The sequence below is a fragment of the Rhinolophus hipposideros genome, assembly GCF_964194185.1.
Source record: "Rhinolophus hipposideros genome assembly, chromosome: 23".
Lineage (NCBI taxonomy): Eukaryota > Metazoa > Chordata > Mammalia > Chiroptera > Rhinolophidae > Rhinolophus > Rhinolophus hipposideros.
Window position 1 is genome coordinate 12,546,073 of NC_138069.1, and position 24,467 is coordinate 12,570,539.

The window sequence follows — 24,467 nt, forward strand, 5'->3', positions numbered from 1 at the left end:
TTAAGCTCCATGCCCACTCCTTTTTGTCTATTCAAGAACTTTGTTCCACAGTTATCACCCCTTTTCTCAGCATTATATTTTCCTTCACTATTAGACTATTTCTGACAGCCTGCAAGCATGTCATAATACTGCAAATTTCTCAAATGAAAATTAAGAAAGAATATCTGTCTTGATCTCATTTATACCTCCATACCCCCAATCTTCTGCCCTGTTTCCTCTAGTTCTTTTCTAGGAATCTCCATTTTTAACATCTTCACATTACTTTCCTTCCATTCTTTCTTGACACCCCTCCCGTTAGTCTTTCTTTCCTCCACCATTTGACTTGTCACGATCACTAGTGACTACCTTCTTACAGGTAGAGGGGTCATTCTCAGTCCTCACCTTAACCTGCCCCTCCCAGCATCATTTGATACTGTTATTCTCCTTCCCTCCCACTCAGAATTTTTCTTTGTTGGCTTCTAAGACACAACTCTCCTGGTTCTCCTACCTCACTTGCTGTTTTTGCTTAGCCTCTTTGTTGGCTTATTTTCGTGTTTTCAGAGGATTCAGACCCTGGACAATCTCTCCATCGGTATTTTTCCTTTACACGCTCTCATGCTGTCACGTGTCTTAAAACCATCTATAAGCTCATGCTCACATTTTGAACTCCAGACTCAGTTTTTCCTTTGAGATTTAGACTTCTATATCCAGTTGACTTCTTGATATCTCCACTTGAATGTCTACTAAACATACCAGATTTAACATATCCAAATAGAACTTTAGATTTTTTCTTGCCAGGTCATTTTCTTCCCTCCAGGTTTTCCTATCGAAGTAAATGGCTCCAACATTCATTAATTTCTACCTAGAAGTCATCTTTTATTTCTCTCTCTCTCTCAAGTCCTGTATGAGCTACGAGCAAACGCTGTTTGCTGTGCCTTCAGAATATATCTTGGTAATACCATCTCTCACTATCTCTAATACCACACTACTTGTACAGAACGTCGTCATCTTTCACCTTCAGTAGTCTTCTGATTGGTCTCTCTGCCTCTTCTCTCACTCCAGCTCATTGTTTTCTATACAGCAGCCAGAGTGATATTTAGAAAATGTATAGCAAATCATGTCAGTCCCTGCTCTAAACACTTTAAAGTCTTTCTGTCATACTTAGAACAGATTTTTATAAAACCCTACATGACTTACCAAGTTTCCTCTGTTCCTTGGAATTGCCATACTCCAGCATCTAGGTTTTTTTCTTGCTATTTCCTCTACTTAGAGTACTCATCCACAGGATCTTTTCATGAAAGGCACATTTTCTCCGTTCAGTCCGTGCTCAAATGCCCCCATCGTTACTTGACACTATGTTAGATATTTATTTTTTTGACTGATGTGAGCAGGACTTCCTCTGTTTTATTCTGTACTGTATCCCCTAAGTGCCTGACACTTTGGAGGTGATGCTCAGTAAACATTTTTTTGTAATGAATGAATCGTATAAGCTGAGATACTATCTGGGTGCATTAGTTATCTATTGCTGCGTAACAAATTATCACAAGCTAAGTGGCTTAACACACGTTTATTATCTCGTAGTTTCTGTGGGTCAGGAATCCAGACACGGCTTATTGGGTCCTTTGCAAGGCTGTAATGAAAGTGTTCGGTCTCATCTGAGGCTCACTTGGGGAAGGATCTGCTTCCCAGATCATGTGATTGTTGACAGGATTCAGTTCCTTGCAGGCTGTTGGACTCTTGCTAGTTGTCAGTTGGAGGCTGCCTTTATTTACTTGCCAAGTGACCTTCACATTCATGACAGCTTACTTCTTCAAAGCTAATAAGAGAGAGGTCTTCTTGTTAGAAGGGCATTACATTCTTATGGAATGTCATCACGTATATCCTATCACCTTTGCCATATTCCATTGGGTAGAAGCAAGTCACAGATAATACACTCAAAGGCAGGGGAATACTCAAGGATGAATACCCAGAAGTGGGAATCATGGTGGCCACCTTAGAGTCTGTGTGCCATGCTGGATTTCATGTGGAGATACCATAAGCCCAGTATGATGAAAAGGCTGTGAAAATAACACTGGATGTGGAGACCAGCAAAAAGAAGAGCAGTGATGGTACTGTCAGGGAAAGTTTAGTTTAAGGGCTTTAGAGCTGCCAATTGGTATTTGAAGTGATTCTCAATTTCTTATTGAATCTAAGGAAGCAATGTAGTCTGAAGGAATTGATAAGGAAAAGAAGATGTGAGGATTTAATAGAGAAGCGTAGTCTCAAAAATTCTCAAGCTTGGTATTTACTAGGAGTTGCTGAAAAGAAAGTCTAGGAATTTAGTGTATTCCCCCATAGCCATGGTGTGAGTTGTAATCTGCCAACAGAATTGTCTTGTTTTTTGTAACCCATTTTTCTCAGCTATGCTTCGTTCTATACAAAAGACCGGGGCGTAGCTCTGGTATGCCTAAGCAAGTTGTCAAGCATCTGTGATACAGGATGAATCATTTTATAGTACTGGTGTTGGTAACGTAGTAGTAACAGCAATATTAATAGTAATGAACGTTTGTTGAGCACTTACAGACTGAACACTTTTCTAATACTATGAGATTATTCCTTCATAGGGTTAGAAAATGGTGCTAACATTTAAAATCCTATAAGTTTACAGATAAGGAAACCAAGACTTAAAAGGGAAGTAACTTATACAAGATCACATTGTTAATATGTAGTGGAGCCAGAAAGTATTACCAAAAAAATTAAAAATATAGAAGATAGTTGGAAAGTGATAAAGAAAAATGGAGGGCCAACCCAGGTGGTCCAATGTTTAATTATCACAGACAGTATTTTTTAGTGGTTAGGAATGGGTTCTAGAACCAGACTTTCTGGATTTGAATGCTAATTTTACCAGCGTGACCACAGGCAAGTTGCTTAACCATTCTGTGACTTAGTTTCCTCATCTGTAATATGGGAATAATAATGCCTGCCTCATAGTTTTTTAAGAAGGATGAGATGAGTTAATGCATGAAAAGTGATTAGATTAAAACATTAACTGGCTGAGAATAAGTTTCAAGTTAAATATCATTCTAATATAATAATCCTAGAAATAGAGTATAGGGGAATATGGCAGAAAAAAAAATTACCAAAGAAATACTACTAGAACAATTTCCAGAGCTGAAAATTGAAAGGGCCCAGTGACTGAGTAACCAGAACAAGGGATAAAAAAAGACCCACACATGAAATTTTAGTACATCACAGATGAATGTTCTGAAAGCTCCCAGAGAGAAAAGACAGGACACATACAAAGGACTGAAAGTGGAATATTGTATTTCTCAATGCAGTTCTGGATTTTAGAAGAAAATGAAGCATTGTCCCCAAAATTCAGAGAGGAAAAATTGTTTATTGTGGAATCTGCCTGCAGACAAACAAAAGGCAAGATCTTATCATATATGTAAGGACCCAAAGTTTCTCTTCCTTATACTCTTTCTTCAGAAGCTAATCGAGGATAAGGTACAGGAAATGAGATCCTAAAGGAGAGAAAAGAAGGGAAGGCCAAGGACTTCAGATTTGTAGGGAACTTATGTAGCAACCAGTCTAGATTTTAGCAAAAGTATAGAGGATCTAGGGGAAAAATGGAGTCAATGAATTTGTTTACTGATGGCATCTGGAAAATAGTATTGCTAGGAATTTGACAGATCTGTTGGACTTCTGGAAATATTAGTGGTACATACTTAAGATTAAGTAAATGAAAGAACAGGCAATAATTAATGGTGATAAAAGCACTGTTAAAAAAAACAATCATAGTACATACTTAGATCAACAATAATAATATTCATATATATAAACATGATATTGATTTAACCAAAAATTTTTTATGTAACTTGGTTGTGGGGAAGGGGCAAGGGAGTAGGATAGAATGACATAAGAAAAGTACTTCATTTACCATAATAACAAGTCTACAAATAATGTCTTATCAAATCAGTAATGGCAATATAACATTATTTAGCAATGCACAGAGCATAAGAAGAAAGGAATGAGGCTTAGAAGTTTTTATTGTTGGGCCCACCCCCGCTGCTTCCAGCTGCTTTCAGTGGCTTTTCCATACAAATGGCCTGTCGTGGCTCATGCTGAAGACTTTCCATAAAATCTCTCAAAGGTTCACAAACCCCACACAAGCAGCATCTGGCCTCAGTGTGCCCCTATCTCTTGCTGAGCAGCCCCAAGCCTGGCACTAGCAGTAGCAGGCCTCAGTTCGCAGCTTAGCCTCTCCCAGGCACCTCTAAGCCCAGCACAAGTGGGAACCATCTGCAGATCACTTTGTAGCTCATACCAAGTGGCCAGGCAGGACACAGGCAGCAGCTGACCTTGGCCTACACCAGAGACTCTCCCAAGAGACCCCAGAAGCAACACACGCAGTGACCAGTTTTAGACCATACCAGAACACCAACCAACCACCTCCACAAACTACACACCCAAAGGGCAGACTGGGCAGGCACCAGAGCCCTGCTAAAGTGAATCCTGCTCTGTAGGGTCAGCCCCTGCACCACAGCTCCTCCTCTGTAGTCACAGACAGTCCTCACAACAAGTCAGCCTGAGTGTCAGTCCCCTTCCATTGATGTGTCAACAGCAGCCAAAGCTCAGTTACAACATGAGGGTACACACAACCCACACAAGAGAAACATCTGGAACACCGGCTCAGGTAACCAGGGAGATGGCACCACTGGGACCCACAGCACACCTGCTACATAAGGCCACTCCACCAAGACTGGAAGACATAGCAGCCCTACCTAATACATAGAAACAAACACAGGAGACAGCCAAAATGGGGGGACGAAGAAACATGTCCCAGATGAAAGAACAGAGTAAAACTCCAGAAAAAGAACTAAACAGAATGGAGACAAGCAATTTAGAGTTCCAAGCATTGGTTTATAAGATGCTCAGCAATCTCAGTAAGAACTTCGACAAAGAGATAGGAAAGACAAAAATGGAGATAGAAAACATGAAAAAGAACCAGTCAGAAATAAAGACTACAATAACTGACATAAAGAAAACATTGGAGGGAATCGACAGTAAATCAGATGAAGCAAAAGACTGAATCAGCAATTTGGAAGACAAAGTAGCAGAAAGCACCCAATCAGAATAGCAGAAAGAAAAAAAGAAACCAAATTATGAGGCGAGTTTAAGGGGCCTGTGGGACAACATCAAGTGTGCCAACATTTGCATCATAGGGGTACCAGAAGTAGAAGAGAGAAAGAGCAAGAAATTGAAAACTTATCTGAAGAAATAATGATGGAAAACTTCCCGAAACAAGATGAACCCAAAGAGACCTATACCAAGACACATTATAATTAAAATGCCAAAGGTTAAAGACAAAGAGAATCTTAAAGAGGCAAGAGAAAAACAGTTAGTTACCTACAAGGGAACTCCCAGAAGTCTGTCAGCTGGTTTCTCAACAGAAACTTTGCAAGCCAGAAGGCATTGGCTCAAAATATTTAATGTGATGAAAAGCAAAGACCTACAACCAAGATTACTCTACCCAGCAAAGCTATCATTTAAAATCAAAGGATAGTGCTCACTTCGGCAGCACATATACTAAAATCAAAGGATAGATTCCCAGACAAGAAAAAACTAAAGGAGTTCACCAACAAACCAGTATTAGAATTACAAGAAATGTTAAAAGCATTTCTTTAAGAAGAAGAAGGAAAAAAAAATGAGTAATGAAGTGGCAACAACTACTTATCTATCAAAAGTTATTTATTTATTTATTTATTTATTTATTTATTTATTTATTTATTTATTTATATAAGGAGAGTGCAGCTCACAGCGGCCCATGTGCGGATTGAACTGGCAACCTTGGTGTTATTAGCACCATGTTCTAACCAACTGAGCTAACCGGCCATCCCATATTAAAAATTACTTTAAATGTAAATGGATTAAATTCTCCAATTAAAAAACGTAGGGTGACTGAATGGTTAAGAAAACATACCCTTACATATGCTGCGTACAAGAGACTCACTTCAGATTGAAAGACATGCATGGAGTGAAAATAAAGGGATGGAAAGAGATATTTCATGAAAATAGAAACAACAAAAAAAGCGGGGGTAGCAGTACTTGTACTAAACAAAATAGACTTTGAAACGAAGATTATAACGAGACAAAAAAGGACCCAGTAATTCCACTTCTGGGTGTTTATCTGGTGAAACCCAGTACACTAATTCAAAAAGACATATGCACCCCTGTGTTCATTGAAGCGTTATTTACAGTAGGCAAGATACAGAGGCAACCCAAGTATCCGTCAATGGATAAATGGGTAAAGAAATTGTACATATATACAATGGAACATTACTCAGCCATAAAAAAGAATGAAATCTTGCCATCTGCAACAACATGGATGGACCTAGAGAGTATTAAGCTAAGTGAAATAAGACAGAGAAAGATGAATGCCATATGATTTCACTTATATTGTAGACTCTAAGAAACAAAGCAAAATAGAAACATACTCGTGGATACAAAGAACATTTTGTTGGTTGCCAGATGGGAGGGGTTTGGTGGCTTGGGTGAAAAAGAGGAAGGGATTATAAATTGGTAGTTACAAAATAGTCATGGGGATGTAAAGTATAGCATAGGGAATATAGTCAGTAATATTGTAATAACTATGGTGTCAGATGGGTACTAGATTAATTGGGGTGATCACTTTGTAAGTAAGTTATATAAATATCTAATCACTATGTTGTACAGCTGAAACTAATAATAATGTAGGTCAACTGTAATTGAAACATAAAAAAATATTTAAATAAATATCTCAACCTTGGCAAAAAAGAAAAAGAAAAAAGGTTACTATTTTGTTATAATCTCATGTAGCATCTATTTAAATTATCCATGTATTATTTTGGATGAAAATAAAATAATTACTGAAAAGCATATAGGTAACATCTGAGAGAAGTCAGTGTGATTTCAGCTCTGCCTTAAAAGAAAAAAAAGTACAGAAATCCTTACTGGATTGAATTCCTAAGTAGTTATTTAACTAAGTCGGATTGCTAGCCAGTTAAACATAGAAATTCGTACTGTCTAATGCCCTCCGTACTCTCCAGTGGCAGCTGTCCCATCATTCTGTGAGGGAACAGCAATTGGTAATATACAGTAGAACAAAACAATTACAATCAGATGTTAACCACATAATTACAGCACTAGTTCAATAAAATGAAAAGAGATAAAAAACAGTACAAATACTGACTTAAGGAGCCTCTAATTTCTCAGGTACGTCCTGCTTCTGAGGGGAAGTATGACCTAGCCAACTTAAAAACAGATTGATTTTGTTTCTGCTAAATGATGTCAGAGTCAGAGGTTTTTCGGAAGTGAACTTACATTGACAAATACAGGAAAGTTGTAAAAGAGATGAATTGGTATAGAAAGAGTTTAAAGAAATCAGTTTTGCTTCTGTTTCCTATAGGGGAAAGTAATCAGATATTTGTACGTGATGGACCACTTGGGTCTTTAGAGACACTGAATGTTTGAGTAAAGTTTATCTTTTAAAAATGTCTCTCAAAATGTTTATGCTTTCTTATGTATATTTCCTTTCTGGTCGTGTTTAGAGAACAGATTTTGAGTGGAAGACTTCTGTATAGGAAATGTTACCATTTTGAGTAGGGAGAACTTTACTGAAGAGCGTAAAATGTGAGGTCTCTCAAACTAAGAAACATGAAATGTTCGAAATTGGAAACATGGAGGCTCTTAGGACATCTAGTTGACTCAACTTGACTCTGTCGTCTTACCTCCTCGTTCAGTGCCTAGGCCAACTGTTTTATCTTCTCTTATTTCCCTCCGGGAATCTCCTCATCTCTTCCTCTGTTCTCTCCACCCCTAGCACTCCCATGTGAAATCCTCCAGTTCTTTATGGCCCAATCAGACACTGTCTTTTCCACAATATTTTATTTGACTCCTTGCTAGTTGGAAGTACTCAACTTTCTTGAAGTCTCATTGCATCAAATTCTCTGTATTATGGTTGTTTTAAAATGTGCCTTAAATCTCCTGTAGAACAGAAGTGGTATTGCTTCTGGATTATTCTGTCTTTCAGAGTACTTTATACATGCTAAATGCTTAGAGAGTTTTTGGTTTAGTTATTATGTAAATAAATTCAAGGTTCTACAAAGCAGTCCTTCTTAAAAGTAAATTGTTTAATAGGTTTACAATCTTACCTGAATCCCTTCTATCTATTCGTAGTGTATATGGGATATTTGCTTTAGTCATTGCTGACAGATGACTTTTGATTTTTGTCTTTCAGTCTTACCTCCAGTATTAGTGCCTCGTCATAATGAATTCAATCCACAGCACAGCCTTCTGGTTCAGTTTAGAAACCTGAGCCACAATGAACCACATATGCCGCAAAACGCCACTTTTCCAGATTCTTTCCACCAGCCCAACAATACTCCTTTTCCTTTATCTCCAAATAGCCCCTATCCCCCGTCCCCTGCTAGCAGCACATACCCCAACTCCCCAGCAAGTTCTGGACCAGGAAGTCCTTTTCAGCTCCCAGGTAAGTATTTGTTTTATAAATACAAAAAAATAATCGCTGAGAATTGGCAATTGTTCTTATACTGCTGGCCCTCTGGGTGAACTATTACATGCCAAGAGCTAGCTACTTTTGACTCTGTATTCTATGGTAATTGTTTGATTTCCAGAGAGTGTTGGATTTTATTTTGCCAAGTACCATGTGTTTAAAAAAATGGAAGTAGCCATACTTGACTTAAAGTCAAATATTTTCATGTAGTTTATAATATGAAGTACAGTTTACTGAGTGAGCACCTTTTATATAACTGATGTTGTGATAAAAGATACTACATTCAATTTAATCTTCAGAACAGCTATGTGAGACAGATACTATTCCTATTTTACAGGAGGAAAAATAAATTGATATTAACCCCAAGAGTTTAAGTACCTTGCCTAAGGTTGCACAGCTAAGTCGGGGTTCAGACCCAAGTTTCTTTGACTCTAAAAGTCTGTGCTTTTTAACTATGCTTTCAAATCGTTTTAGACTTTGGAAGGTTAAAATGAACCCCATTTATCTTTTATTGGACAACTGATTAATTGATTTGCCTGGAGAAAGATCATAAGTAAGATTAAGTTTCTACCTTTTGTTAATGGCATGTCATGTATGGACACATCTTATGTCTCTCCAAATATTTGAATGTCTATTGCAGGCAGAATCATATGTAAGTATATTCTTTGTAGTTTCTCTGCAGCAAAATATCAATTGTTGCAGTTTTTCTTTTTTCTTTTTGGAAGAACAGTTAAGTACCAGCTGTTTAACTTGCTATTAGGTGTTTGTTCAAAAATTAATTTTCATACTTTGTCCTAGATTCAGTCTCAAAATATGTCTTATACAAACCATGGGGCGAAAGACAAATTATATTCAGTATTTATAGTTACTGGACAAATAAGTATAGCTGTAGCTTTTGCAAAGATTTTCAACCACAAGTGTTGAACTGAAACCATTTTCTAGTTAACGTTGTTTCCTAGGAGAATTACCTAATCATTTTATAGGGCGCAGTGGCATTTTAGGCCATTGCAGAAGAATTAGACAACTCCTGTTAGTGTTAACTGCAAATTTTGAAGGAGCATAGTTTTATTTTTCAGTTTTCAATAACAATATAGTCTGTGATGACTTTGATAATTTAAAAGTATCTCCATAGATAACATACCCAAAGTAGGATAATCGTGTCCTTCAGATTGATTTCCAGTAGTTGCAGTTTCTCCAAGCACACGATTCTAAGTAAATAAAGGCAAAGTTCTTGACCTTGAATTCTATTTGACTGTATTGAGCACTGATCTTACCTTCTTGGATTGGACTAAATACACGTGGACTTAACAGTAGGTTTTCAGTAGCTAATCTAATGGGTGTGCTGTCTTTTCTCGTTGTTCCTTGCCCTAAAATAGCATATTACATTTTTGTGTTTCTGGGGTACTCCATGATGAATCCTGCTGGTAAACTTAAGAATTTTCTAATTCTTTTAGAATAGCTTTGAGCAGGATGAAGATTTTAACTATTCTTTTGGGACTTGAACTTGTCTCCTTTTCTTCCTCTTAGCTGATACTCCTCCTCCCGCCTATATGCCACCAGATGATCAGATGGGTCAAGATAATTCTCAGCCCATGGATACAAGCAATAATATGATTCCTCAGATTATGCCCAGTATATCCAGCAGAGGTAAGAAATACCGTATTTATTTTGTTGTTGTTGCTGTGTTGTTTGCTTCTTTTTTCTTTTTAACTTCTTGGCCACTTTTTAAAAAACAGCTTTATTGAGGTGTGGTTTATATGCCATATAAGTTTTGCACCACCACCACAATCTAGTTTTAGAGCATATCCATAACCCTTTAAAAATGACCCTTGTGTCTATTTGCAGTCTGTCCCCACTCCTAGACTCAGCTTCAGGGACCCTCTAATCTGTTTGCTGTATCTATAGATTGGCCTTTTCTGAACATTTCGTGTAAATAGAATCACATAATGTGTGGTGTTTTGTATCTAGCTTCTTTCATTTAGCATGTTGTCAAGATTTCTCCAAATTGTGTCAATCATTTGTTCCTTTTTATTGCTGAACAATATTTCATTTTATGGATGTACCACATTTTATTTTTCCATTCACCAGTTGATGGATATTTGAATTGTTTGCAGTTTTTGGCTAGTATGAACAATGCTGTTATGAACATTTGCATATAAGTATGTGTGGACATTATTTTTCTTTTTCTTGGGTAGAGACCCAAGAGTGGAATTTCTGAGTCATATGGTGAATTTAACTATTTAAGGAAAACTGCCAGACTTCTCAAAAGTGTCAGTACCATTTTACATGCTTACCAGTAACATATGAGGGTTAGTTTCTCCACTTCCTCCTAACATTTGTTATTGTCTGTGTTGCTATCTATCTTCTTGATTATACTGTGTTTCCCCAAAAATAAGACCTACCTGAACAATCAGTTCTAATGTGTCTTTTAGAGCAAAAATTAATACAAGACCTGGTCTTATTTTACTATAATATAAGACTAGGTGTTTAGTATAGGATAAGATAGGATTGGGTAGGGTAAGGTAGGATACCGGGTCTTATATTAATTTTTGCTCCAAAGGACTCATTAGAGCTGATGGTCTGGCTAGGTGTTATTTTGGGGGAAATGCGGTATACGTCAGTTTTGAAAGCAGGAAGCATTAGTTATCTAACTTTGGTCTTCTTTTTTCAAAATTATTTGGTTGTTGTTCTGTGTTCTTTGTGTTCCTCTATCATTTGAGTATCACTGTGTCTATTTCTGCCCCCCCCCCAAAAAAAACACCCCTCTTTGGATTTTGATAGAGTTCACATTGAATCTCTAAATCAATTTGGGGAGATTTGCCGTCATCTTCCAGTGCACTCCATTTATTTAGATCTTCACTTATTTATGTAGATCTCCGTTTATTTAGATCTTCACAGTTTTTACTGTAAAAGCCTTTTATTTCTGCTTCTCTTTTTAACTGTATTCCTAAATGAGTCTGTAGAATTTAATTTCACATTTGGATTCTTTATTAGTTTATAGAAATATAATGGATTGTAGTATATTAATCTTGTAACCTGCAACCTTGCTGAACTCGTTGATTATTTCTAGTAGTAGGTTTTTTTGTGTGTATATGAGGATTTCATAAAATACAGGAGCATGCCGTCTGTACAATGTTGTGAAATCATCACTACTATCCATTTCTAGAACTTTTTCATTGTCTCAAACAGAACACTGTACCCATTATACAATAATGTTTTCTGGTCAACAAATCCAACAACATACAAAAGGAATTATATACCATGACCAGCTGGAATGCAAACATTTCAGGTTTTTCAGGCCACTTACTATCTGTCACATATTCTTCTTCTTTAACAACTCTTAATAATCTAAAAACCATTCTTAAGTCACATGTTGTACAAAAACATTGCATGAAACAAGTATCAATAAATTTAAATGAACTGAAATCATACAAAGTATGTTCAATGCCCACAACGGAATTAAATAAGGAATCAACATAAAGAAAGTTGGGAGATCCTGAAATATTTGGAAATTAACATGCTACTACACAATCCAAGGGTCAAACAAGAAATCACAAGGGAAATCTTAAAATATTTTGAACTGAATAAAGATGAAAACAAAACATATCACAATTTATGAGATACAACTAAAGACTTGGTGAGAAATCCTAAAACCTCAGATTTTAAAGAAGTTTATACCAAAAATGAAAGAAGGAGGGGACCCATAACCAAAGACACATACAAATGAGTAGCAAGAAGTTATAAGAATAGTGTCAGGAAAACTAGCGCCAAGATTGAGCAGAAGCTTGTAGGATAAAAGTTGCAAAGGAAAACTGTAAAGACAATTTTGGTGAAGGTGAAAAGAAGAAAAAGAAAAGCTTTGCCTCTGCTTGGGGCAAAGGACATATTGTTAAGTGGTGATTCCAGTCTTTGCAGTTGAACTTTGATTTTCCTTTGTCACCTCTTTGTCAAAAGAAAAATAGAAAAAACACAAAACATGACTGAAATGAGAAGAAATTTTGGTGAAAAAAGACATCTACGAGGTGATAAGATGAGTGCCATGTTCCTCTAAAGGAACTCAATTGTTTGGCTGAGACAAATAATATTCCAAGCAACACCTAACATACCACACTATGAAACTGCACTCTCTGACCTCTGGAGAAATCGAGAGAAGGAAGAAGAGGAAAATGATTGGTGGGGTAAATATAGTCCATATTTTCAGGAGGAAGATGTTAGTACCATTTATTGGCTATTACTTGATGCTGTTAAGCTAAGATCATTACATATATTGTCTAATTCAACCAATATATTAATAATCCCTGTATAAATATGATCTCAATTTATTTTACAAATGGGGAAACTTAGGCTTAGAGATTTAAAAAAGAAAGCTACCTAAGTTGCAGAGCAAGTAAGTGAAAATGCAGGAATTCAAATCCAGAAATTCATGTCAGACAATTTGCTCTAAATGAAGGTTCTTTGAATTACATTGTGGATGTACCTAATGCTACTAAATTATACACTTTAACAACAGAGCCCCCAAAATACATGAAACAAGAGCCAACAGGACTGAAAGCAAAAATACTAATAGTAATAGTTGGGGTCTTCAATCTCCCACTCTCAATAATTGGCACAACAAGTAGAAAGAAAGACAGAGGAAACAGGAATTGAACAACACGATCCACCAACTTGATCTAACTGAAATCCACAGGTCCTATGATACCCTACAATATCAGAATATACAATGTTTTTCAAATGCACATGGACTATTCTCTAAAATAGACCATGTGCTCTGCCAGGTGTTGGCAAACGTGTTCTGTGAATTACAAGCAAATTAGTATGACAAAATTCCTAGATAAATTCTAGACCTTGAGAAAGCAAAGACATTATTCAAACATTAACAAGACTGTGGGGAGCCTGAAATTTAACTCTTCTTAGGAATGTGGGGCTCCTGGAAAAACATAGTGTGACATACTGTCTTTCAGTATCATCAGAAACACACACAACGCACACAAAAACATCATTCTTTTAAGAAATGTTCAAAATGGCAGTACTTTACGTCTTCTAAACTTATGGCAAACTAAGGAATTTAGGGTCTCAAAACAAAGTGGCTTTTAAATCACAGTGAAATACCACTTCACACCAATTAAGATGACTGTTAAAAAAAATAAGTATTGGCAAGAATGTGGAGAAAATTGGAACCCTAATGCACAGTTATAGCTGGCGGAAATGTAAATGGTACAGCCACTGTGGAAAACAGCTCACAGTTCCTCAAAAAGTTAAAATTACCATAAAATTCAGCAATTCTACTACCAGGTATATATTGTAATACTAAATTAATTTAAAAGCACAGACGCAAACAGATACCACCTGTACACCAACGTCCATAGCAGCATTATTCAGAATAGTGAAAAAGTAGAAGAAACAACCGAAATGTCCATCAACTGTTACATGGATAAACAAAATGTGGTATATCCATATAATAGAATATTATTCAGCCTTCAAAGGGAATGAAATGGTGATACAGGCTGCAACATGGATAAACCCTGAAAAGTTTTATCTGTGTGAAATAAGCCAGACACAAAAGGACAACTACGTATTATATGATTCCACTTAGATAAGGGAAGTAGAATAAGCAAATTTAGAGAGACAGAAAGTAGAATGGTAGTTACCAAAGGGCCTGGGGGAGGGAGAATGGGGAATTATTGGTTATGGGTCCCCTCCTTTCAATTTTGGTATAAACTTCTTTGAAATCTGAGCTCTTTGGATTTCTCATTGTGGGTCCACATTAATTTATTTTTCTGTTTCTCCTCATCTGAATTCTTTGCAACTGAATAATCAGAATTGAATTTTACAAGTTAACCAGTTCTTTTGCACAGGCCACATGACCACTCTTAAGTTTTTCTCAGATGTCTATCTCTGCCCTTTTTTATTATTGTTACTATTTTTAGTTTCAGGTGTATAAAACAATGTAATAGCTAGACATTTCACCCCTCACAAAGTAGTAACCTCCCTCCCCCAATCTATTATCCCTCTGGCATCGTATATATCTATTACAATTCCATTGACTCTATTTCCTATGTTGTATTCCATATCCTGTGACCATATATATATATATATATATATATATATATATATCCATATATATATTAAATTATAGTTGACATACAGTATTATTCAGTTTCAGCTTCAGACGTACAGTGCAGTGGTCAAACATCTACATGGTCCATGAACTGGTCTCCCTAATAAGACATGTGCCCATCTAACACCCTACAAAATCTTTACATTATTGATTATATTCCCCAAACTGTCTTTCATGTCCCCATGGCAGTATTGTAGTTTATGCTGTCTGATCCCTTCCCATTCTTCCTCATCCCCACCCCACTCCCATCTAGCAACCATCAGTTTTTCCTCTGTATCTCTGAGATTATTTCTGTTTACTTAGCTCATTTATTTAGTTCTTTAGATTCTACATATAAGTGAGATCATATGGTATTTGTCTTTCTCCAACTGACTTACTTCACTTAGCATAATGTTCTGTAGGTCCATCCATATCATTGCAAATGGTAAGATTCCATTCTTCTTTATAGCCAAGTCATACTCCGTTGTATAAATGTACCACTTTCTTTTTTTTTCTTTTTTCTTTTTTTTAAAGATTTTATTGGGGAAGGGGAACAGGACTTTATTGGGGAACAGTGTGTACTTCCAGGACTTTTTTCCAAGTCAGGTTGTTGTCCTTTCAGTCTTAGTTGTGGAGGGCGCAGCTCAGCTCCAGGTCCAGTTGCCGTTGCTAGTTGTAGGGGGCGCAGTCCACCATCCCTTGCGGGACTCAGGAGGAATCAAACTGGCAACCTTGTGGTTGAGAGGATGCGCTCCAACCAACTGAGCCATGGGTGTGGGGGGGCGGAGCTCAGCTCAAGGTGCCGTGTTCAATCTTAGTTGCAGGGGGCGGAGCCTACCATCCCTTGTGGGACTCCAGGAGTTGAACCAGCAACCTTATGGTTGAGAGCACACTGGCCCATGTGGGAATCGAACCGGCAGCCTTTGGAGTTAGGAGCACAGAGCTCAAACCGCTTGAGCCACCGGGCCAGCCCTGTACCACAGTTTCTTAATCCAGTCGTCTACCGATGGGTATTTTGGCTGTTTCCAAGTCTCGGCTATTGTAAACAGTGCTGCAATAAACAGAGAGGTGCATGTATTTTTTTGAATTCTTGGATTTCTTGGATTTCTCTGGATAGATACCTAAGAGTGGAATTGCTGGGTCATAAGGTAGTTAGTTCCATTTTCAGATTTTTGAGATACTTCTATACGGTTTTCCATAGTGTCTGCACCAATCTGCAATCCCACCAAGAGTGCACAAGCGTTCCCTTTTCTCCACATCCGCTCCAGCACTTGTTGTTTGTTGATTTATTGATGATACCCATTCTGACCAGAGTGAGGTGGTATCTCTTTGTGGTTTTTATTTGCATTTCTTTAATGATTAGTGAGGTTGAACATTTTTTCATATGTCTGTTGGCCATCCGTATGTCCTTTTTAGTAAAATGTCTCTTCATGTCCTTTGCCCATTTTTTAATTGGGTTGTTTGTTTTTTTGGTGTTGAGTTGAATGAGTGTTATCTCTGCTTTTCTTAAAAGAAAATAAGAGTGTCTGTCCATGGCTTCCGCCAGATTTCAGCTCTGAGACACTCTTCGAGCCCTGGAGAAAGAGCTTCCACGTGTCCCTCCTGCCCATTGTGTCCATTATGAATTGTTGATTTTTACACAAACAAGAATTTGGCCAGTACAGATGCTCCTTGACTTAACAGTGGGTTTATAACCCAATAATCCCATTGTAAATCAAAAAAGCCTAAGTCAAAAAAGCATTCAGTATACCTAACTTACCGAATACGAGGTCTGACTATTCAGTTCGCGAACTTGTTACAATGCTATTGCTAATCTTTTTTGATATCAGAGGGATTACTCATTATGAACTTGTACCAACTGAACAGTTAACCAAGTTTACTATTTGGAAGTGCTGAAAAGGCTGCCTGAAAAAGTTAGACGAACTGAACTTTTCGCCAATAATTCATGGCTCTTGCATCACGACAATGCACCAGCTCACACGGCTTTGTCTGTGAGGGAAGTTTTTAGCCAGTAAACAAATAACTGTATCAGAACACCCTCCTTACTTACCTGATCTGGCCCCCAATGACTTCTTTCTTTACCCGAAGATAAAGGAAATACTGAAAGGAAGACATTTTGATGACATTCAGGACATCAAGGGTAATACGATGACAGCTCTGATGGCCATTCCAGAAAGAGAGTTCCAAAATTGCTTTGAAGGGTGGACTAGGCGCTGGCGTTGGTGCATAGCTTCCCAAGGGGAGTACTTTGAAGGTGACCATAGTGATATTCAGCAATGAGGTATGTAGCACTTTTTCTAGGATGAGTTTGCGAACTTAATTGTCATACCTTCGTATCATAGCTTAAGTCTTGCCTACCTTAAATGTTCTCAGACATTTACAGTAGCCCAGTTGGGCAAAATCATGTCACACAATGAAGATACTGTGGATTATCAGTTGTTTAGCCTCATGACCCTGTGGCTGACTGCGCTGTGGCTCACTGCCACTGCCCAGCATCACGAGAGAGTGTCGTAGTGTGTGTCATTCGCCCGGGAGAAGAGCAAAATGCAAACATCAAAGTACGGTTTCTAGGGAATGTGTATTGTTTCTGCACCATTGCAGATTAAAAAAATCTTCAGTTGAACCATCACAAGTCAGGGACTGTCTGTATTTTTTACTATGTATAAATTTTTTTCCATAGTCAGTTCTGGCACTTAATATTTAGAACGTATACCACCTTTTAGCCAAAGGTAAGGCTTACTTAGGTAGTTGTGTTTTTTTTCTTTCATTTTTTTCCTTAACAGACTTTAATTTTTAGAGCAGTTTTAGGTGCCCAGCAAATCTGAGCAGAACGTACAGAATTCTTAATATCCCCCCTGTTCCACACATGCACAGCCTCCCCCACTACCAGCATCTGCACCAGAGTGTACAGATAATACAATCAGAGAGCCTACACTGATGCATTATTATCACCCAAAATGTATTGTTCACATTAGGCTTCGTTCTTGCTGCTGTACGTTCTGTGGATGGCAACAAATGAATACTGACGTGTATCTACCATTATAGTGCCATTCAGAATAATTTCACTGCCCAACAATCTTCTGTGCTCTGCCTGTTCATCCATCCCTTCCTCCTAACCCCTGGTAACCATTGATCTTTTTACTGTCTCCATAGTTTTGCCTTTTCTAGAATGCCCTATAATTGGAATCACACAGTATGTAGCCTTTTCAGATTGGCTCTTTCACTTAGTAATTTACATTTACGTTTCTCTCCTATCGTGTAGTCAATGCGAGCTCCTGTTGCTCCACATCCTCACCAGCATTTGGTGTCAGTGTTTGGGATTTTGGCCACTCTGATGAGTGTGTAGTGGTACCACGTTTCCCCGAAAATAAGACCTAACTGGAAAGTAAGCCCTAGCATGATTTTTCAGGATGACATCCCCTGAACATAAGCCCTAATGTGTCTTTTGGAGCAAAAGTTAATATAAGACCCGGTCTTATTGTCAGGGAAACATGGTATCTCATTGCTATTTCATTTGGCATTTCCCTGATGATACATGATGTGGTGAATCTTTTTATATGCTGGCTTGCCATGTGAATATCTTCGGTGAGGTATCTGTTCATGTCTTTGACCATTTTTTAAGTGGGTTGTTCATTTTCCTGTTGAGTTTCAAGAGTTCTTTGTATATTTCAAGATAATAGTTCTTTATCAGATACGTCTTTTGAAAATAATTTCTCCCAATCTGTCTCGTCTTTTATTCCCTTGTGTTTTTTGCAGAACAGAAGTTTTTAATTTTTAGTAAATTTAGCTTATCGATTATTTCTTTCATGGATCATACCTTGGTGTTGTATCTTAAAAGGAATCGCCTTATTCAGGGTCATCTAGATTTTCTCCTATGTTATTTTCTAGAAGTTTTATAGTTTTGCATTTTACATTTAGGTCTGTGATACGTTTTGAGGTAATTTTGATGAACAGTATAAGGTCTGTATCTAGATTCATCTTTTTGCACTTGGATGTCAGTTGTTCTTGTACCATTTGTTGAAAAGATTATCATTTCTCCATTATTGTCGTTGCTACTTCATCAAAGATCAGTTAATTATATTTATGTGGGTCTATTTTGGGGTCTGTTTTCCGTTGTTTTGATCTATTTGTCTATTGTTTTGCCAGTACCACACGGTCTTGATTACAGTAGCTTTCTAGTAAGTCTTTAAGTTGCGTAGTGCCATTCTTCCAGTTTCGTTCTTCAATATCTTGTTGGCTATTTTGGGTCTTTTGCCTCTCCATATAAACATTAGGATCAGTTTGTTGGTATCTACAAAATGACTTGCTGGGGTTGTGATGGAGATTGTATTGAATCTATAGATCATGTTGGGAAGAACTGGCATCTTAACATGTTGAGGCTTCATATTTATGAACATGGAATAGCCACTCATTTAGTTCTTCTTTGATTTCTTTCATTAGAGTTTTATAGTTTTTTCATAAATATTTTGTATCTGTTTTGTTTGATTTTTACTTAAGTATTTCATGTTTTGAGTGCTAATGTAAATGGTAATGAGTTTTTAATGCCAAATTCCACTTGATCATTGCTGGTACTCGTATGTAGGAAAGCGATGGACTTTTGTATATTAACCTTGCGTCTTGCAGCCTTGCTATAATAGCTTGTTAGTTCCAGAAGGATTTTTTTTTGTCAATCCTTTCAGATTTTCTATGTAGACAGTCATGTCCTTTTTAAAATTGCTTCTTTCCCCATCTCTACACCTTTTATTTCCTTTTCTTGTTTTAAGTGCATTAGCCAGAACCTCCAGGACAGTGTTGAAAGGGAGTGATGAGGACATCCTTGTCTTGTTACTCATCTAAGCAGGAAAGCTTCTAGTTTTTCACCATTAAGTATGATGGTTAGCTATAGGTTTTTTGTAAATGTTCTTAATCAAATTGAAGAAGTTCCCCTCTATTCTAATTTGCTTAGAATCCTACCTCGTTTTTTAGTTCAGAGTTTTGTTTAGAATAATTTTATAGATACTGGTATAGTTGAATCTTTCAGGATGCTGAAACAGAGGTTTGCAATCACAAATTTAAACCTGGATTAGATTCTGTTGGAAAACAATTTGAAATGTGATGTTTATCCTTGTATTTGTATAATTTTTAAAATTGTCACATTTGAGGAATTTCAGTGTTTGTTTTTTGAGTACAAACTGAAAGCTACAAAGGACAGTGAGACTTAAGTGAAATATCTTGAAAATTTTCTATTTCCCGTAGTGCTTGGGTTGGGTTATGGGGAAATGTATAAAGAATCTGGAGTTTCTGATAATCATTCATTAAACATTGTTTCTGTTTGGTTTGTTCACAGATGTTCAGCCTGTTGCCTATGAAGAGCCCAAACATTGGTGTTCAATTGTTTACTACGAATTAAACAATCGTGTTGGGGAAGCTTTTCATGCATCTTCTACTAGTGTGTTAGTAGATGGATTCACAGACCCTTCAAATAACAAAAGTAGATTCTGCTTGGGATTGTTGTCAAATGTTAATCGAAATTCGACAATTGAAAACACTAGGCGACATATTGGAAAAGGTAATTTTGTCATTTGCCTACATTCAGTTGATTTCTGTCTTTGTTGTGTTTGCTGTGTACTGGGCATGGTGTAGGGTAGATAGAGAAGCTTAGGCGTGGTCTCTGCCCTCAAGTTGCAGGTGTTGAAGTACAGACATAATCAGTCCTCTTTTCCTTATCCTGTTCAGTTTTTCTTAGTAGTACTTAATATCTGAGTACTTAAGATCTGAGATCATATTCTATGTTTATTTTTTGAATACCTTTCTGACTGGCATATAAGCTTTACAGAAATTTGCCTTGTTCACAACAGTATTTCCAGCAGCTAGAACAGTGCCTGGCTCATAGTAAATACACCACAAATATTTGTGGAATATATGAATGCTGGTGAAGGATTACAATTTTATAGTTATGATATTTGTGGAGTACTTTGAGCTGAGATGACTTTCCTTTATGTTGGAGGAGCAGGGTTACAGGTAGGAAATCCAGTCTGAGTGACATAAATCTTTAGTGGCTTCACCACCACCCCTCCCACCTTTTGATTCAGGTAACAGGGTTTTATTTTATAATTCATCCTGCAAGACAGTTGCCATAACAAACAGTTTTTCACGCTGCAATGAAATGTCAGAGTCTCATGCATAAGTGGTCAGGAAGGAAGCCTGTCCCAGGTAGAATGTACTGCCTGCCTCTGAAGAAATTTTATTTTTACCACTTGCTGCTTTTTCTTCTTTGACTTGAGAACAGTCTTAGTCCAAATTCAGGACAAAAGGTAAATAACTATAATTGTGATTCAATTTCTTATATAAGAGACTCAGAAAAGTACTATGGCCAAAAATAAGTTGACAAGAAAGTTTCCACTCTTTTGAGTTTACTGACAGCTTGATTTTTTAGGTGAAATGCCTCACTTCTATTCATTGATTTTTGTTTTTTTTTCCCACTACCAAAGAATAATTCAAGAGAAATTGACTTGGTGAATTCTTAAATTCTAGAATCAGTTTTCCCTTTTTCCCCAGTATGTAGGTCTAGGACTCTTTCTTCTGCGGATCATTTTTATTTGCTCAGAAAGAAAAATAGTTTTTTAATGTCACAGTCTGGTACAAGTCTGTGACTCACATGTGCGCAGAGGTATGTTTGTACAAGGATGGTCTTTTTGGCACTGTTTGCATACTGAAAAGTTGGGAACAACTTCAGCTTTAGCTGTATAATGTGAATTTTTAATATTGAACCTATACTCACATTTACTTACATATACTTTTTTAAATACCCAAAACATTTTTGTTTTAAAGGAAAGTAAAATAAATCTGCCATTTAAAAGCTCCTCTTGTGACCTGAAATTACATATGTGCCTTAAGGTTTTTTTTAAATGCTACCATCCTCTCCATTAGCAAAAAGAGTGCAATACTGCCAAATGACTAAGTTGATAGCACCAAGCTATTCCTTTGAAAGGACTCATCATAAAGCACTTTTGTTGTGGGTTTTTTGTTTTGTTTTGTTTTTTGCTATTGCTTGCTTTCTCTCATAGAGATGATAAATGATTGTTGGAAAAGGGAAAAACCTACAAACTGATAACCTACTATGCTGCTAACTTGAGGCTTGAGTCTTAGTTGAGGATAATTTTAGATTTAGGCAGACATCAGCCTCTTGGTTATCTTTGGCAGCAGCGTAAGGCCATCTAGTGGTAGCTTCTATCTAAAGACTGGGGAGTTTGCTATAGATGCCTGAGTATTCTTGGTTGCCCCTCTGATACAGCCTTTTAGGTCTCATTATGCTACTTTGTTAAGCTGACTCTTGTAATGCCTGTCTGTTTAAGGTGTTCATCTGTACTACGTTGGCGGAGAGGTGTATGCAGAGTGTCTCAGTGACAGCAGCATATTTGTACAGAGTAGGAACTGCAACTTTCATCACGGCTTTCATCCTACCACTGTCTGTAAGATTCCCAGCAGCTGCAGCCTCAAAATTTTTAACAACCAAGAGTTTGCGCAGCTTCTGGCTCAGTCTGTTAACCATGGGTTTGAGGCAGTGTACGAGCTCACCAAAATGTGTACCATTCGAATGAGTTTTGTCAAGGTGAGTGAGTTGCGACTTGTAACTTAATTTGAGTCACTGTATGTATCTGTAGGATATAATAAAAAAAAGCCTTTGGTAAATAAAAGGTAGTAATTATTTTTGACCTGATTTAATAGGTTTTTAAATGAAATTCTTTTTTTTTTTTTTTTTTAGTTTTATTTTATTTTATTTTATTTTATTTTTACATCCCTCACACCATGAACCCTCCTCCCCCCATCCACCACCACCCCAACCTCACACCGAGCCATCACATTATACACATAAAATTATAGTTGGCATTCATTAATGTCCAGTCTCTGGTGTACAATGCCATGACCAGGCATCCACAGCATCCCTGAGGTGGTCTCCCAAACAGGACACATGTCCATCGGACACCCAACAAAATCCCCAAACACTATTGAATAAGTTCCCCAAAGTAATTCTCAAAAAACCCTGAGGCCATCCTGTGGTCACCAGCCGCCCCCCAATCCCTTCACCCTTTCCCCTATCCCCAACCCCCTCCCCCCGCCCATCTAACAACTCTCGGTTTTTTGTGTCCCCAAAACTGTTTCTGATTAGTTCATACACATATTCTTTTCTTTAGATTCCGCATATAAGTGAGATCATATGGTACTTGTCTTTCTCTTTCTGACTTATTTCACTTAACATAATGTTCTCTAGATCCATCCATGTTGTTGCAAATGATAAGATTTTTTTTTCTTTATGGCTGCGTAATACTCCATTGTATAAATGTACCACAGCTTCTTAATCCAGTCATCGACCGATGGGCATTTCGGTTGTTTCCATATCTTGGCTATTGTGTAAAGTGCTTCAATAAACATAGGAGTGCATACAGATTTTTGAATTGGAGTTTTGGATTTCTCCGGGTAGATGCCTAGGAGTGGAATTACTGGATCATAGGATAGTTCCATTTTCAGATTCCTGAGATACCTCCACACTGTTTTCCATAGTGGCTGCACTAATCTGCAATCCCACCAACAGTGCACTAGCGTTCCCTTTTCTCCACATCCCCGCCAGCATTTGTTGTTTGTTGATTTATTGATGATAGCCATTTTGACTGGGGTGAGGTGGTATCTCATTGTGGTTTTTATTTGCATTTCTCTGATGGTTAGTGAGGTTGAGCATTTCTTCATATGTCTTCTTGCCTTCTGTATGTCCTTTTTAGAAAAATGTCTCCTCAAGTCCTCTGCCCATTTTTTAATTGGGTTGTTTGTTTTTTTGGAGTTGAGTTGAGTAAGTTTTTTATAGATTTGTGATATTAATCCCTTATCAGATATATCATTGGCAAATATCTTTTCCCATTCAGTAGGATCCCTTTTTGTTTTATTGATGGTTTCCTTTGCTGTGAAAAAACTTTTTAGTTTGATGTAATCCCACATGTTTATTTTTTTCTCTTACTTCCCTCGCGCGAGGGGATATATCAGTGAAAATCTTACTCCGGGTAATGTCCATGAAGTTTCTTCCTATATTTTCTTCAAGATATTTTATGGTTTCAGATCTTACATTTAAGTCTTTAAGCCATTTTGAATTTATTTTTGTATATGGTGTGAGGAGGTGGTCCAGCTTCATTTTCTTGCATGTGTCTCTCCAGGTTTCCCAACAGCACTTATTGAACAGACTGTCTTTACCCCATCGTACATTCTTGCTTCCATTGTCGTAGATTAGATGGGCATATAGGCATGGATTTACTTCTGGACTCTCTATTCTGTTCCATTGATCTATGTGTCTATTTTTATGCCAGTACCATGCTGTTTTGATTACTGTAGCCTTGTAGTATAGTTTGAAATCAGGTATCGTTATACCTCCCACTTTGTTATTATTTCTCAAGATTGCTGAGGCTATCCGGGGTCTTTTATGGTCCCATATAAATTTCAGGATTATATGTTCTATTTCTGTGAAAAACGTCGTTGGTAGTTTGATAGGAATTGCATTGAATATGTATATTGCCTTAGGCAGTATGGACATTAAATGAAATTCTTGAATTTATTACTTTAACCACATGATAGGTCTAAGATTTTATTGTATAATCCAGATACACATGATATGGCATTGATGTGAATTGTGATATTGAGTAGGGGCTGAGTTTATAAAGAATTTCAGTTACAGACTAAATTGCTAGAACGCATTTAATATTAAATTTCTGTTTAAATTCCCTAGCTTTAGTGGTTTCAGTTATTATTAGATTCCATTAGAGTCACTTAAAGAATTTAGGATGCTAAAATTATTTTTCCTTTTATCTAAGTTCTGTTATTAAGGATTTGCAAAGT

At 37.2% G+C, this 24,467-nt stretch overlaps 1 protein-coding gene across 2 annotated transcripts in view; it reads left to right on the plus strand.

Moving 5' to 3' along the window:
- Positions 1–24,467, plus strand: part of SMAD5 (SMAD family member 5) — a 47,718-nt gene that overhangs the window by 17,268 nt on the left and 5,983 nt on the right. For both annotated transcript variants that reach the window (XM_081035215.1, XM_081035216.1), the window contains exons 3-6: positions 8,237–8,488; positions 10,040–10,159; positions 19,936–20,157; positions 21,944–22,200. In XM_081035215.1, the coding sequence (XP_080891341.1) occupies positions 8,237–8,488; positions 10,040–10,159; positions 19,936–20,157; positions 21,944–22,200 (851 nt within the window). The remainder of the gene's footprint in view (positions 1–8,236; positions 8,489–10,039; positions 10,160–19,935; positions 20,158–21,943; positions 22,201–24,467) is intronic.